The following is a 14955-nucleotide window of genomic DNA, read 5'->3' as shown; positions in this document are numbered from 1 at the left end:
GAATATAAAGTGTATTTATCTTTGGCAGGAAATCACATGCATTATTAACTAATTTCCATTAAATTGGTGTAAAAAGGTCTTTAAACAATATTATTGTTTATCTCAATAATTTTGAGACAATTAGTCGCTCAGCAAAATGTTATTGTGACAGGCCTAGGTGTAACTATAGTAAAACTATAAAGAAGAAACTGCAAGTAGCCAATCGGGACGCTTTTAGAATCCTCAGTTTTCCACAATGAACATCTCCAAGTCAACTGTTTGTCATGAGTAGCATACCAACTTTTTATGTTTTGCTGAGGAATTTCATGTAAAAATGTATGTGCTGATTGGAGGTATCAAAAACTTCATAATAAAAGCTCTGACAATTCCAACATATATTGGATATATTTCTAGCTTTTTAAATCTATTGGAATAATTGTTTTTCTGCTTTTTGATGTCTTTTCTTTCCTTGATTTATGTGTTTTATTATTTTGTAAATGATATGGACTACTTTTTGTTTCAAAATAAAGACGCATGATTTAAGACGATGGGGTTTTTTTCGCTCTCTTTACGCCCTTTTCACACTCCAGTTTAATCGGGGGCGCTAATTCATCAATTTTGTTGTCTACCGTTGGGAAAAAAACATCAAAGAAGAATAGGCCTGCATGGCTTAGCTAGAAACCCGCTGCATTGTCCCATTCCAGCTAATATTTCAGTAACAATGTCTTCAGTTCAGCATCTCAGAGAGTTTATCAGAGAGAGACTAACTGCTGCTGCTCAAGAAATCTTCACCGAGGTTGAAAAAACCATCATTTGCTACGAGGAAGAGCTCGATGCTCAGCGCAAAATGATGGGGATCAACTGGAAACCAGAAATTAAGCTACACAGAATCGGTTCGGAGCTGCAGAGACAAAGTTCTGGTAGGTCTGGATAAAAGTGGGGATGTTTTCACAGCAGACAGAGATCCGTCAGGGAGATAGTTGCTGCAGCTCCAGCTGCTGCTAAACGGGGCTGAATAGAAACTGTTTTAGCTGCTAGCTCGGATGCTACAGAGGCTAGCAGAAACAGAAAACGTGTTCATGAGTTAAATCCCATGACTAATATAGTACTCCAATTGTTCTGAGTGCTGGAAATCTGGAATACAAGGTGTAAATCTTTAATTTGTAAAGTCATAAAGGATTTTGTAAGTGGAGAGTATTATGAAGGAGACGAGGAACAAAGTAGGAGAATATTTGTTTCTTTTATTAAGTGAGCCACAGAGACACTTGCGGGCAAGTTGCACAGCCCTGATATAGCAGATTAAAACTGTAATCCTATTAATTCAGCTGAACATAAAAGTGAGAAATCTGCATTTTATTTAATTCTTAAAGTAAAAAAAAAATAAAGTTGGACTAAGGTATCAATTAGTTATGGTAAAAAAAAAATAAAAATATATATATATATATATATATATATATATATATATATATATATATATATATATATATATATATATATATATATATATATATATATATATATATATACACAGCCAAGATAGAGAACCCTCAAGCTCCCAGGCCTCTGGTAGAGGACCCGAGCTAAGAGGAAGAAGAATCACCACCCGCGGTGGGTGAGAAGGGAATTATTGAATTTTTTTTTTATATATATATATATGTCCGAATTCTCAAATGTTTGCAAGCTTGTAATCTACACACTCAAACTCTTATGTACATTTCGACTGAGTCCACATTTCATAGAGAGGTGTAAGGTGCAGTCTGAGTTTTGGGACCGGGCCAGGGAGACCTGGAGATGTTTTGACCCTCACCACCATCTCCCTCAGTGTGTGGTGTTGAGAGAATCTCATCCAGCCTCATCCCTCACACTTCCAGTTACTAATCTAAATGCACTGTTGGAGCAGTAATTAATAGGTTTACATTTCAGGCAAGTCATTTCAATATATTCTTGGATACACTTCCTTTTGAACATCAACACCTCTGCCTTATCAAAGAAAATGGGCTCTTTCTTCTTTTGAACAGTGGTTTAGTGAAAGTATTATCTGTGTCTCATCACATTTATAATCCAGAGCCAGAATCCCATGTTTTACTAATTAAAGTGCCTAAACAGTCTGATCAACTTTTAAGTGGGTTTAAAGTGAGATTAAAAAATATTGTCTTAATGTAGGATGAGTTCTCATGAGAAAATGCTTAATTGTAAAAGAAAAAAAAATCTGTAGGAAACTGTACTTCTTAATTATAACCGCATCTATTTTTTAACTTTTGTCACAGCTGCAGATTGGTGGAGGACACTTTACCTGCTTTTTAGAGAAACTCTGCAAACTAATTTTATATTAACTACATGATGCCTACAGACCAGAATCTCCAGGGAAAAACAGGCTGATCTATGAGAGAGTTATCAATTAAATCATATTAATGATGTCATCCTTTGTTCCCACAGACCTCCAACAGCCAAGTGTCTCCAGTGAGGAAGAAGCTTCTGCCATCCAACAAGCCTTTAGCCTGACATATAGGTCCAGTAAGGACCAGAAAGAAGTAGAAGGTCAGTGGGCTGTAGATGAACAGATGGAACCAGAACCAAAATGGATGAAAGAAGAAGAACCTACACTGCTTAAACATGAGGAAATAGAATACGCACTAACATATGTAAAAAAAGAGGAACTAGATTCTTCAGTGCTTCAGCATGAACTTCAGCCACCAGAACATTTACCAACTGGACAGAACCAGAAGAACTTCTGCAGCAGTCAGGAGGGAGAGCAGCTTGTCCAGAAGCAGTTTGTTGCTTTTATTGAGACTTCTACTCTTCAGGAAGATGATATGAATGAAGAAGAGAGAAGAACAGAGCAGCTTACTGGCACAAAAAAGAGATCTTTCAAATGTGACATTTGTGGGAGATGTTACCCACAACAGTGGAAGTTGAAAAACCATTACAAAACTCACACTGGTGAGAGACCCTTTTCATGTGAAACATGCAGAAAAAGTTTCTCTCGAATTAGTACTTTGAAAGTCCACAAGAGAATCCATACAGGTGAGAAACCTTTTTCATGCCAGTCATGCGGAAAGAGTTTCCCTCAAAGTAGTCACTTAAATGTCCACAAGAGAATTCATACAGGTGAGAAACCTTTTTCATGCCAGTCATGCGGAAGGAGTTTCTCTCAAATTGGTGCTTTAAATGTCCACAAGAGAATTCATACAAGTGAGAAATCTTTTTAATGCAAGTCATGTGGAAAAAGTTTCTCTGAGGAGTTAAAATGTAATGAGAATTCATAAAGGTGAGAGGTGATTTTGAAGCCAAATGTGAAAAAGTTGGGGTTTTTTTCCATTAATATTTTAAACATGCACATGAACCAAAAGTTCTCAGGATGCACATGGGTGCCATGGGTTTTTCCACATGAACTACGGGGGGAAAGTGTATGAAATATGCTATAGAGTATTTAGAATATTCAAAACAATTTCAACTGATGTGTAAGTTCAGATATTGAGGTGTTATGCTACTTGACTTGCTACTGGCCTACATGTGCAAAGTAGTCACAACAAAAGGCGGACTTATTTTTTTTGCTGACTGGCTGTACCCCAATAGCAGATATAAGAAAAACATTTGATGTTAGTTTCTTTAGTTGTCCCAATATGATTTCCACTAAATATATAAAAATATATCATGTGTTTTACGTCATATTAGGTATTTGAATTGTTAAAATAGACAGACACCATTTTAGAGTCTCAAGTACTCTCAAATACATCAGAATGATTAGGTTGGAACTGCCTACTCCAGAGGTCTCCAGTCCAATTCTTCAACATTTAATATCCTTTTTATATTCATCCCTGCTCCCAGGGTGCTGCCAGAAATAATGGGTCCCACTGTGCAGTTGCTGTCATTATTTTTTGAGTCTGTTTGACCCTTTGCTAGCGGTTTGATACATCCAAAGTTTGATGTATTAAACATCTTAGAAATAAAAACTTTGACAATTGCAACAAATACCCATTTTTGATATATTTCTAGATTTTTTAAACTATTGGAATAATTGTTTATCTGCTTTGCGATGGATGTGTATTTTCTTACTTGATGATTTTTGTATTTTATTTAGTTTTTTTAAGGGGTATGGACTACTTTTTGTCTCAATAAAGACTTATGAATTAATGCGATTTTCCCCCTTTTATTGCCACTCCAGTTCAGTAGGGGGTAGTAGAGAGGAGGTTCCTGAACGGTGGAGGAAGCCGCTCCGTGGATTGATGGTTAAAAATTTTAAATTAAGAACTGAAAGAGAGGAGGATGAGGATAAAGAAATAAGATTATCTCGGACTAAAGGAAATCGGCGTCGAGGAAATGTTCAAGATGCAGTTGGGAAAAGCCGTGGATTGGTAAAAGAACTTTGGACAAAGACTACGGCGGGTAGACACAGCTGTGTTGTGAATGGATCAGAGTGGGAAAATAGTATAGATAACGAGAGTGACAGGGGCAGTGAAACATCGAGTAGTGAAAGGATGAGTCCAAAAAGAGAAAATTCTTCAGTGAAGGCAGGTATGGGAAAGTGGGGAAGAGTGGTGGAAAAACTGGGATGAGTCTGAAGAAGAAATGGAGGGAGAAATAAGGGAGTTTAAAGTAATTGTTAGAGTTAACGAGGAAAAGGGATTGCAAACGATCAGTCCAGTCAAACTAACCACGATTCTGAAGAATCAAGTGGGGGACATTACAAATGCGAAAGTGCTAAGAGATGGAAACTTAATGATAATTTGTAATACGGAAGAACAAAAAGACAGAGCATGTAGGATGAAAGAAGTAGGAAAATACAAAGTGACAAGCGTGAGTCTGATACAAGAAGGAAGTAAATGGAGGAAGGGAGTGATTAGGGGGATCTTGATTGAGGTTTCAAGTGACGAAATAAAATCAAATCTCAGAGGAGGAAAAGTCAAAGATGTAAGAAGGCTTCAGACCTTTAAAAATGGAGAGAAAATGAATAGTGAAAGTGTTCTGATAGAATTTGATGAAGAAAGACTTCCAGAGAGAGTCTATTTAGGATATTTGACCTACAATGTAAGAGAGTATATTCCACGACCAATTAGATGCTTTAAATGTCAAAAATTTGGCCATACAGCACATACGTGTAAAGGAAAAAGAAGATGTGCACGATGTGGGGAGGATCATGAATATGAACGGTGCAATAAGAGCAGGCAACCAAAATGTTGTAATTGTGGTGGCAGCCACAGTGTGGCATATGGGGGATGTGAGGTGATGAAGAGGGAAGTGCAGGTTCAACAAATTAGAGTACGCAACAAGCTATCCTATGCAGAGGCTGTTAAAGTGGTAAAGCAAAGAACAGATGTTGGGGTGGAAAACAGGATGAATACAGAGGTAAATCAAACAAAAGAAAATAAAGTGTATGTGGATTTAAAAAAGCTAGTGATATTTATTGCAGGGGTAATAAATGCAACTATGGAAATTAAATCAAAAACCGAAAGAATTCAAGTAATTGTGAAAGCAGCAGCAAATTATCTTAATATTAATGAATTAACATGGGAGGAAGTGAGGGATGATCTTAGTGCTCAGGCCAGTCAGGAGGCAGCATGGATAGGATAGTAACACTATGGTCTTGATTCTTCAATGGAATGCAAGAAGTTTAATTGCAAATGGACAGGAATTAAAGCATATTATTAAATTAGAAGAAGCTCCAGAGGTTATTTGTATTCAAGAAACATGGTTAAAACCCCAATTAGAATTTAAAATCTTAAATTATTCTGTCATTAGATTTGATCGGATTGAAGGTAATGGTGGGGGATGTGCCATTTTTATTAGGGAGGGGATGTCGTATAGAGTGGTTAAGAAAGGGAAAGAAGATGAGTTTGCAATTGTAGAGATTTGGATAAATACAGATCCATTTATTATAATAAATTATTACAATCCATGTAAAAGATTAGAGTTAGATAAATTAAAAGAAATTCAGGGACAAAACAGAAATAAAGTTATTTGGTGTGCAGATTTTAATGCCCATAGCAATTTATGGGGAGGGCAGGGAACTGATATAAATGGAGAGATTGTAGAACAGCTGTTGGAAGATAATCAATTAGTGTGTATGAATGATGGGAGGGGAACAAGAATAGATGTGCATACAGGAAAGTGTTCATCTATAGATTTAACTCTGGTGTCCAGAGATTTAGCTGGATTATGTGAGTGGGAAATAGAGGAAGAAACAACAATGGGTAGTGATCATTTTCCAATTTTTTGTAAAATCCTTATTTCTAAAGAGAAAAGGGTGGTAGGAAGACAGGAAAGATGGATATTTAAAAAGGCAAAATGGAATATATTTAAATATATATGTGAGAAATTCATGGATGAAGTAAATTTAAATTTAGATATAGAAAATATAGAGGGAAAGATTAGGGAAGTTATATTGAAAGTAGCAAAAATAACAATCCCTGTAAGTAAAGGTAAGAGCAGAAAGAAAGAGGTCCCTTGGTGGACACAAGAGTGCAGTGAAGCAATAAGGAAAAGAAATCGAGCTTTTAGAATATCGAAAAGAACATATAATTTTAAAAATTTAATTGAATATAAAAAAAAGATCAAGCAGAAGCAAAGAAAGTTATTAAGAAAGCAAAAAAGACAAAATGGAGAGAATTTTGTGATTCAATAGGCAGAACAACTCCTACAGCTAATGTTTGGGGAATGATTAAGAAAATGAGGGGAAATATACAGGAGAGAGCAAAACCAAATCTAAATCATGAAGAAGAAACAGCAGTAACAAATGAAGAGAAAGTTGAAGTAATGGCAAGAACATTTGCAAAGATCCATAGTTCAGATAATTTAACAGAAGAGGGGAAATTTAGGAGGGAGCAGACAAGAAGGGCAAATGAGTTTATTTTAGAGGGTGGAACAACTCCAGGAAATGTCATGGATGTTTCTTTTTCGATGCAAGAAATGAAGAGAGCAATATCTAGAACAGGATTAACAGCACCAGGAAAAGATCAGATATGCTATATTATGTTAAAACACCTAGGAAATCAAGCTGAAGAAAAACTTTTAGATTTATATAATAAGATCTGGAAAGAAGGAAGATTACCTTCTAATTGGAAGGAAGCAATTATTGTGCCAATGATTAAACCAGGAAAGGATCCAACAAACCCTTCTAGTTATAGACCAATTGCACTTACCTCATGTTTAGGAAAGATTATGGAAAGAATGATAACGGAAAGGATTACGTATTACGTCGAAAGTAAAGGACTTTTGTCTTCATGTCAAAGTGGATTCAGAAGAGGAAGAAGTACAATGGATCCAGTTGTGTGTTTGGAGTCAGATATTAGAAAAGCTCAAATTAATAGGGAAGTAGTAGTAGCAGTATTTTTTGATATTGAGAAAGCATATGACATGGTATGGAAGGATGGGCTGCTTATAAAATTATATAAAATGGGGATTACAGGAAGGGCTTATAATTGGATTAAGGATTTTTTGTTGAATAGAGTTATACAGGTACAGATGGGAGTAACAAGATCTAATAAATATAAAATTGATAATGGAACCCCACAGGGAAGTATTATCAGTCCTTTATTGTTTTCAATCATGATTAATGATGTTTTTACAGAAGTAGATCAGGATGTCATGCAGTCATTATTTGCTGATGACGGAGCTTTGTGGAGAAAAGGGAAAAATGTAAGAATAGTGTATGAGAAAATACAGAATGCTATTAAATCTGTTAAAAATTGGGGTTATAACTGGGGAGTTAAATTCTCAGTAAGTAAAACAAAGACTGTTGTATTCAGTAGGAAGAAAATTGAAGAAATTGATTTAAAAATGTATGGAGGGAAAATAGAAAAAGTAAATAAATTTCTTTTTTTAGGAATCATGTTTGATTCCAAGCTTTTATGGGGTGATCATGTAAAGTACATTGAAGGGAAATGTAAAAAAGTTATAACTATAATGAGGTGTTTATCAGGGTTAGATTGGGGTGCAAATAAAATTAATTTAAAAAAGATTTATATTGCTTTGATTAGATCAGTGTTGGATTATGGATGTGTAGTTTACAGGCAGGCTGCAAAATCAGTCATTAGTAAATTAGAAGTAATTCAAAATCAAGCATTGAGATTATGCTGTGGAGCGTTGAAGACATCTCCATCTTTGGCAGTGCAGGTTGAAATGGGAGAGATTCCTTTATATTTAAGACATAAGCAAATTATGCTAAATTATTGGGTGAGTTTGCAGGGACATAAGGAGGAGAATAATCCAGTAGTAAGAATCTTGAGACCTTGCTGGGAGAGTGGAAAAGCTAAAATAGATAGTTTTGCATGGGCAGCAGATAAATCCGCTAGAGAAATGGGGATACAGGGAAAGAGATATTGTGCTGCGGTGCCTTATCCAACTACTCCTTTTTGGTTGTTTCCATATGTGAATGTTGATTTAGAAGTTTATAACAAAATGCAGGTTAATAAAGATAATAACTGGGTAAGTTTAGTAAATGACAGAATTAAGAATACGTATAAATCCTTCATAATCATATATACAGATGGTTCAAAAGATTTAGTTTAAAATAAAACAGGATTTGCTTATGCTATTCCTGAACTAGATATATTTATGAATCAAAGAACATCTGACCATTTAGCTGTTTATACAGTGAAAATCTTAGTGATACTGATGGCCTTACAGTGGGTAGAGCAAAATAAAATAAGAAAAGTTCTTTTATGTTCAGATTCATTATCAGCACTAATGTCTATTTTAAATATTTCATCTGAAAGTCGTATGGAGTTAGTATACGAAATTTATGAAGTTATATTTAGAATGACACAAACTCAAGTAGAGATTAGGTTTATGTGGATTCCAGCCCATAAAAATATAGAAGGGAATGAAATGGCAGATCATTTAGCTAAGGTGTCTTTGAAACAAAGTAGAATTATGGAAATAACGTATAGTAAATCTGAAATAAAATCAATTATTAAGACCAAAATTAAATCTGAATGGCAACAATTGTGGGAAGAAGGTACTAAAGGTCGTCATTTATTTCATATACAAAAGAAAGTAGGAAATATGGAAATAATAGGAGAAAATCGAAGAGAGCAAGTAGTAATGACAAAATTCCCCCCTGGACATACTGGATTAAATAAAACTCTACATTTGATAGGTAAACATCCAACAGGTAGTTGTGAATGTGGTATGGATATGGAAACAGTAGAACATGTAATTATTCATTGTGAAAAATATACAGTAAGTAGAGAGAAGTTAAAACAAGAAATGAGGAAATATGATATAGAAACATTAAAGCTTAATAAGATTTTAATTAAACATAAAATAAATAAAGCAGTTATTGCATTTTTGAAGGTAACAGGATTATATGTAAGAATTTAGATTGGGGGGAGACGCTCTGGTCCACACTCCAGCACAGTAGATGGCGATAATACATCTTAACGTTAGATGTCACCTGCCAATAAAAACCACAAAGAAGAAGAAGAAGAAGTAGGGGGCAGTATTGCACCAATTTCGTTGTATATTAGCCGCCAAGAAAACATCGAAGAAGAACCCTGCACGGCTCAGCCAGAAAGTTGCTGCATTGTTGTTCCTTCTCAGCTAATATTTCAGTAACAATGTCTTCAGTTCAGCATCTCAGAGAGTTTATCAGAGAGAGACTAACTGCTGCTGCTCAAGAAATCTTCACCGAGGTTGAAAAAACCATCATTTGCTACGAGGAAGAGCTCGATGCTCAGCGCAAAATGATGGGGATCAACTGGAAACCAGAAATTAAGCTACACAGAATCGGTTCGGAGCTGCAGAGACAAAGTTCTGGTAGGTCTGGATTAAAGTGGGGCTGTTTTCACAGCAGACAGAGATCCGTCAGGGAGATAGTTGCTGCAGCTCCAGCTGCTGCTAAACGGGGCTGAACAGAAACTGTTTTAGCTGCTAGCTCGGATGCTACAGAGGCTAGCAGAAACGTGGTAGCACAAACAGAAAACGTGTTTATGAGTCAAGCCCCCCGACTAAATGTATTATTCTAATTGGTATTAGTGATGGAAATTTGGAATGCAAAGTGTAAATTTTTCATTTATAATCTCATACGTGATTATAAATGACTATAAATTTTGTCCCACGGAGCCCTCCAGGGGACAAAAGTTTTGCGTTCCCTCGCAAACTTGACGCAAAACTTTTGCGTCAAGTTTGTAGTGTTAACTAACTTCCAAAAAGGCTAATATGTTGATTCGAGACTATAACACTGTCAGTATTCATGGTTGACACACACATTTGTGAGGTATGAAAATAAAGATGATAATATGTAAAAGTTCTTGCTGGGTAAAGTATCATTAAAGTGTGTATAGTTCACAGACAAATGTTTCACAGTCACCGTTGGTAAGAAACAATGATTCCCATTAAATTCCATAGGAAATGAATGCATGTCATTTTGGACCCACTTGCAGAAGAATGGGGTAGCAAAATAAAACAGAATATTTCTTAAAATGTATAAAAGGAATATTAAACATTTTAATTGCATAATGCCTGTAACATGTTTCTTGAGGACTACAGTGAACCCTCGCTGTAACGCGGTTCTCCTTTCACGGCCTCGCTGCTTCGAGGATTTTCTTTGTGTAGTTCTTTTTTTCCACAGTGCATTGTATTCTGCATCCTGATTGGCTTCTTCTCTACCTCTGTGCCAATAACGTTACGATATTTACAGCGTGGCAAATTTTGGTAAATATTTTTGCGCAGAAGAAAAAAAGAGCGACAACTACTGCTGATAAATATGTTCTTTTCTTGGAAAAAAAACACACCTGCACCACAGGCTTCAGAAGAAAAAGCCACTAGAGAGGGAAGTCAGGCCACAGTGTCACAGTCAGAGGAACAGTGGAGTCACAATTTGTCCTAGCGTACTTTGTATTGATGATTAAAATGATTATTTTACTGTACCGTAGTTATTTGTAAGAAAGTGTTATATTTGTTAAAAAATGCTTGGTCCTGAAAACAGGTTTTGTTCTTTCGTTTAAACGTAGAGTATTTAATTGTGCTGTATAATAATGGTAAAAAATAAAGGGAACTACTTCACGGATTTCGCCTATCATGGGTTCTTTTCAGAACAAAACCCCCGTGAAAAACGAGCGTTCACTGTACCTGGAATATGAAGTGATGAAAACTTTTCATTTCAAAGATATTGTAAAAAGATTACCTCACCGGCTCAAAAAGGACTAACTTACGCATCAGGGGGTTAAATAGGAAGAAAGAAAAAATACATGACCAAGAAGCTATTGAAGAAAAATTTTGTGAGGCGGTTACTTGACCTGCCTTTCAGTTAAACTCTACAAAACAGGCCAGAATCTCCAGGACAAACCAGGATGATCCATGAGATGGTCACCAATTAAATTATATTAATTATGTGGTTTTTGTTCCCACAGACCTCCAACAGTCAAGTGTCTCCAATGAGGAGGAATCTCCTGGCATCCAACAAGTGTGGAGCCTGGCAAATGAGTCCAGACAGGACCGGAAAGAAGTAGAAGGTCAGTGGGCTGTAGAGGTACAGATGGAACCAGAACCAAAAAGGATTAAAAAAGAAGAGAACAAACCAGAACCTGCACTACTCAAACATGAGGAAATAGAATATCCACTAACATACGTAAGAAAGGACGAGCTAGATTCTTCAGTGCTTCAACATGAACAGCAGCCACCAGAACATTTACCAAATGGGCAGGACCAGAAGAACCTCTGCAGCAGTCAGGAGGGAGAGCAGCTTGTCCAGAAGGAACCTCAGCGCAGGATGATGGGGATCAACTGGAACCCACAAATAAAGCTACACAGAATTGGATCGGAGCTGCAGAGACAAAGTTCTGGTAGGTATGGATAAAGGTGCTGATGCTTTCGGTGCAGACAGAGATATTTGCTCCAGCTCCAGTTGGTGCTCAACGGGTCTGAACAGGAACTGTTTTTAGCTGCTAGCTCTGATTCTACAAAGGTTGATAGTTTTGTAGCTCAGCACAAATAGAAAATGTGTTTATGAGTCAAGCTCCCTGACTAAATATATTACTCCACTTTTTATAATGCTGGAATATAAGACGTAAAGTATTCATTTGTAAGCTCATACGTGATTTTGTAAATCTTAAAAAAAATATAATGATTGCATTCTGTCCGTCCACTCACATCCAGGTCAGAATAGAGCAGGGGGAGTTCCTCAAAGTTACATATATTGTAAAATGCAATTTAAAAAGATGTTATGTATTCAAGTTACTAAAAACAACTTGTAAGTGGCAATGCACATCAAACATGCCTTTTTCAGACCCATAGTTACTCAAACTAATATTTAAATGTTTAATTATGACTGAACCATTGTTCTAATTATGGGACATGTTCAAGTTAAATGGATCAGGTGTCTCCAACTTTGATGATAGCAAGTGATTCTTTGTGTCTCTCAAACATCCAGTTTTCATGAATGTAGTGTCTGATGGTTGCCATGGAGACCTGATGACTCCAGCATGTTCCTCTTTGCTGCAGTTCTCTTTCAGAGCGACCTGGAGATGTGTTGAGTTGCTTCACCATCTTCCTCAGTGTGTGGTGTTGTGATAAACTTGTCCAGCCTCATCTCTCACACATTCAGTTGTTTCCCTATGTGCGCAGTTTGAGCAATAATAAATGGGTCTTAATTTTAGGCCAGTTTTTTAATATATTTTAACATCAACATATCTATCTTGTTTAACGAAATGCTGTTAAAAACATATTGTCTTAATGTAGGTCAAATTCTTCATTGTATGAACACCCAAAAACTCAGCGTTTAATTGTAAGAAAGAAAAAAAAAAGTCTGCATCAAACTGTACTTCAAAATAAAAATCTGAATGTATTTGAAGTCTTTTGAAATGTTTTGCCACAGCTGTATCTTAGAACGGAGGACACTTCACCTTCGTTTCAGATAAACTCTACAAAATAGTTTAGATGAACTGCATGATGTGCACAGTCCAGAATCTACAGAAAAAATCAGGCTGACCAAGGAGATGGTCATCAATTAAATCATATTAATGATGTCATCCTTTGTTCCCGCAGACCTCCAACAGCCAAGTGTCTCCAATGAGGAGGAAACTTTTGTCATCCAACAAGTCTGTAGCCTGGCAAGTAGGTCCAGTCAGGACCAGAAAGAAGCAGAACCTCAGTGGACTGAAGAGGAACAGATGGAACCAGAACCAAAATGGATGAAAGGAGAAGATGATGAACCAGAACCTACACTGCTCAAAGATAAGGAAATAGAATTTCCACTAACGTATGTAAGGGAAGAGGAGGTAGATTCTTCAGTGCTTCCATGTGAACTTCAGCCACCAGAACATTTACCAACTGGACAGAACCAGAAGAACCTCTGCAGCAGTCAGGAGGGAGAGCAGCTTGTCCAGAAGCAGTTTGTTGCTTTGATTGAGACTTCTACTCTTCAGGAAGATGATATGAATGAAGAAGAGAGAAGAACAGAGCAGTTTTCCCTTCATATCTCTCCAGTGGCTGAAAGCAAAGATCAGGAAGGAAGCAGCTCCTCTGTGTCAGAGAGTCAGGCTGGTACTGGCACAAAAAAGAGATCTTTCAAATGTGACATTTGTGGGAGATGTTACCCACAACAGTGGAAGTTGAAAAACCATTACAAAACTCACACTGGTGAGAGACCTTTTTCATGTGAAACATGCAGAAAAAGTTTCTCTCAAATTAGTACTTTGAAAGTCCACAAGAGAATCCATACAGGTGAGAAACCTTTTTCATGCCAGTCATGCGGAAAGAGTTTCCCTCAAAGTAGTGACTTAAATGTCCACAAGAGAATTCATACAGGTGAGAAACCTTTTTCATGCCAGTCATGTGGAAAACGTTTTATTCGAATTAGTACTTTAAATTCCCACAAGAAAATTCATACAGGAGAGAGACCTTTTTCATGCCAGTTATGTGGAAAACGTTTCACTCGAATTAGTCATTTAAAAGACCACAACAGAGTTCATACACGTGAGAAGCCTTTTTCATGCCAGTTATGTGGAAAGTCTTTTTCTCAATTTAGATCTTTAAATGACCACAAGAAAATTCATACAGGGGAGAGGCCTTTTTCATGCCAGTCATGTGGAAAACGTTTTATTCGAATTAGTACTTTAAATTCCCACAAGAAAATTCATACAGGAGAGAGACCTTTTTCATGCCAGTCATGTGGAAAATGTTTTATTCGAATTAGTAATTTAAATAACCACAAGAGAATTCATACAGGTGATAAACCTTTTTCATGCCAGTTATGTGGAACGAATTTCACTCGTCTTGGTAGCTTAAATCGTCACAAGATGAGTCATGCATTTGAGAAGGGTTGTCACGATAAACAATAAATCTATCAGCAGTAAACAAATATGAGCTTAATAATAAAATAATGTCTACAATAATACTTCTTTGTTTTCATCGTCTCTCCTTCTACAAAGAGACTGGAGGAGAAAAAGTTTCACTAGGCCTGTCGCGATAAACAATAAATCAATTAATCGTACGATAAATGAAAACTATCAATAGGAGAACCCACATGGGTGATATGTGTTTTCCCCATGGTGTGAAAAAATTCTTTCATTATGGTAAACTGAATTTCCACATGAAACATATATATAACAAGTACATAAGAATGATGGAATTGGAATTGTAAAGTCCAGAACTCTCCAACTCTCTTCATTATTTAATTTCTTGCAGTATTTAGATTCCTCCCTGTTCCCAGGGGCGCTCCCAAGAATTTGGGCCCCATAACAAAAAATAAAATTGGTTCCCCCTGTGCAGTTGTCACTATTTTTTTAGCCTGCCTGATCCATTTAAAGCTTACCGTAATTTCCGGACTATAAGCCGCGACTTTTGTCTCACGCTTTCGACCCTGCGGCTTATACAACGATGCGGCTTATTTATGAATTTTTTCTAACGGCCAGTAGGGGCGCTGGAGCAGAAAAGGTAAGCGTGAGACAGCTGGAATATATCTGTAGAGGAAGACTAATGTAACGTCGTGCTTTGTGCATGAATAAAATTAGCTTGAACAGACCCTCATCATGGAGA

At 36.6% G+C, this 14955-nt stretch overlaps 2 protein-coding genes across 2 annotated transcripts; both read left to right on the top strand.

Annotated features, from left to right (window-relative positions):
* Positions 1 to 603: 603 nt before the first annotated feature.
* Positions 604 to 4126, top strand: LOC122841736 (zinc finger protein 354B-like). Its single transcript, XM_044135304.1, has 2 exons — positions 604 to 899; positions 2416 to 4126. The coding sequence occupies exons 1-2, from the start codon at positions 701 to 703 to the stop codon at positions 3186 to 3188; spliced, it is 972 nt and encodes a 323-aa protein (XP_043991239.1). The 5' UTR covers positions 604 to 700; the 3' UTR covers positions 3189 to 4126.
* Positions 4127 to 9434: 5308 nt separating this feature from the next.
* LOC122841677 (zinc finger protein 2 homolog) lies at positions 9435 to 14683 on the top strand. Its single transcript, XM_044135213.1, has 3 exons — positions 9435 to 9735; positions 11331 to 11762; positions 12964 to 14683. Exons 1-3 carry the CDS (start codon positions 9537 to 9539, stop codon positions 14256 to 14258), a joined length of 1926 nt encoding a protein of 641 aa, XP_043991148.1. The 5' UTR covers positions 9435 to 9536; the 3' UTR covers positions 14259 to 14683.
* The last annotated feature ends 272 nt before the right edge of the window (positions 14684 to 14955 follow it).

The sequence above is a fragment of the Gambusia affinis genome, linkage group LG12, assembly GCF_019740435.1.
Source record: "Gambusia affinis linkage group LG12, SWU_Gaff_1.0, whole genome shotgun sequence".
NCBI lineage: Eukaryota > Metazoa > Chordata > Actinopteri > Cyprinodontiformes > Poeciliidae > Gambusia > Gambusia affinis.
The sequence above is the reverse complement of the archived record's forward strand: the minus strand, read 5'-3'. Positions and strand labels throughout refer to the sequence as shown.